A 1,429-nucleotide genomic window follows, 5' to 3' on the forward strand; every position below is an offset into this window, starting at 1 on the left:
GTAGTACTGTGTAGTACTGTGTAGTAGTACTGTGTAGTAGTACTGTGTAGTAGTGTGCAGTACTCACGTTCGGTGTGACCTGGTACTCGATGAAGCTCTTCAGTCCGTACAGTTTGGACTCTTTCTTCGGATCAGCGATCACACAGTCCAGAGGAGACGTCGGGTAGAGCCACACAGGACCCACATCTCCCATCTGATTGGATGAGACAGGAGCAAATCAGAACACAGTGATCAGCGACAGATCAATAGCAGATCAACAACAGATCGATACACCTAATTACTCACATAGACAGGAAGTCTGTCTCTGCTGTTGGCTGGTGGTTTGGCTAATAGGAAGACTTCAGGACTCGGACCTTTGGAGAACGGGAACCTGAGGACACATGACATTGGGTCTACAGAGTTCTACTGGGATCTACTGGGACCTACTGAGGTCTACTGGGATCTACTGGGACCTACTGAGGTCTACTATGAGCTCTAATCAGCTGTTCCTGTTTGCGGGGTGTAAAATCGTCTTTACTTGTTGAGGGAGATTTTGACGGACGGTCCGTGGGTACTCCGTCCTGAAGCTCCGCCCTCGCCCTCCACCTGCTCGTTGCCATAGTAACCGCCCAGTGATTGGTCGTCCCAGTCGTCATCCCACTCGCCGTCGTCATCCTCACCAGCTGGTGGAGACACTGTTTGGTAATCAGCACATTTTCACCAATAAGCTGATTGATAACCCAAATCAGTTCGCACAACATCTGTATGAACCTTGTTGATTGTGTGGGTATCCTCGGCTGTCCCATCCCTCTGTGTTACTGACATAAGCCCCGCCCCCTGACCACGACTCCCCTCCTCCTCCTCCTCCTCCACCTCCTCCACCGCCAACGTTACCGATCTGAAACAACAAGGGAGGACAGATGGACTCAGTTTGTTGTTAAGGACCATCAAAGAGCCGAAGAATCTCTACATATGCAGATGATACAAGTTTCTACTTAGAAGAGACTCAAAATACACTCTGTGGCTGTTTTGTGTCTCTTTGTGGTGGTTTTGTGTCTCTTTGTGGTAGTTTTGTGTCTCTTTGTGTCTGTTTTGTGTCTCTTTGTGGTGGTTTTGTGTCTCTTTGTGGTTTCTGACAGTGAATGTTTGACAGTAGACAGTTTCAGTGCTGTCACACAACAGAACTCGGGCACACCTGTGCTCACCTGTAAATATCCTTCAGGAACCAGTCCGGTGTGTCCGCTGGAGTTCTGGGCTTCGATCCAGCCTCCACCTACACTCTGCACAACAGACACACACATCAGCACTGAGCATGTGCACCGTGTGCAGTGCATCAGCAGTGGTTGGTACCAGCAGTGTTTGGTACCAGCAGTGTTTGGTACCAGCAGTGTTTATTTGGTACCAGCAGTGTTTATTTGGTACCAGCAGTGTTTATTTGGTACCAGCAGCG

The 1,429-nt window shown here is 49.3% G+C and overlaps 1 protein-coding gene across 1 annotated transcript in view; it reads right to left on the bottom strand.

The window, feature by feature from the left end:
* The window catches only part of LOC103366583 (sorting nexin-9-like), a 12,211-nt gene that overhangs the window by 6,907 nt on the left and 3,875 nt on the right, over positions 1-1,429 (bottom strand). Inside the window, exons 2-6 of the mRNA XM_008294352.1 lie at positions 1,185-1,259; positions 751-877; positions 518-674; positions 286-370; positions 68-193 (exon numbers count right to left, since the gene is read on the bottom strand). Of these exons, the coding sequence (XP_008292574.1) occupies positions 68-193; positions 286-370; positions 518-674; positions 751-877; positions 1,185-1,259 (570 nt within the window). The remainder of the gene's footprint in view (positions 1-67; positions 194-285; positions 371-517; positions 675-750; positions 878-1,184; positions 1,260-1,429) is intronic.

Source organism: Stegastes partitus, unplaced genomic scaffold (assembly GCF_000690725.1).
Source record: "Stegastes partitus isolate 25-593 unplaced genomic scaffold, Stegastes_partitus-1.0.2 Scaffold954, whole genome shotgun sequence".
Taxonomy (NCBI): Eukaryota; Metazoa; Chordata; class Actinopteri; family Pomacentridae; genus Stegastes; species Stegastes partitus.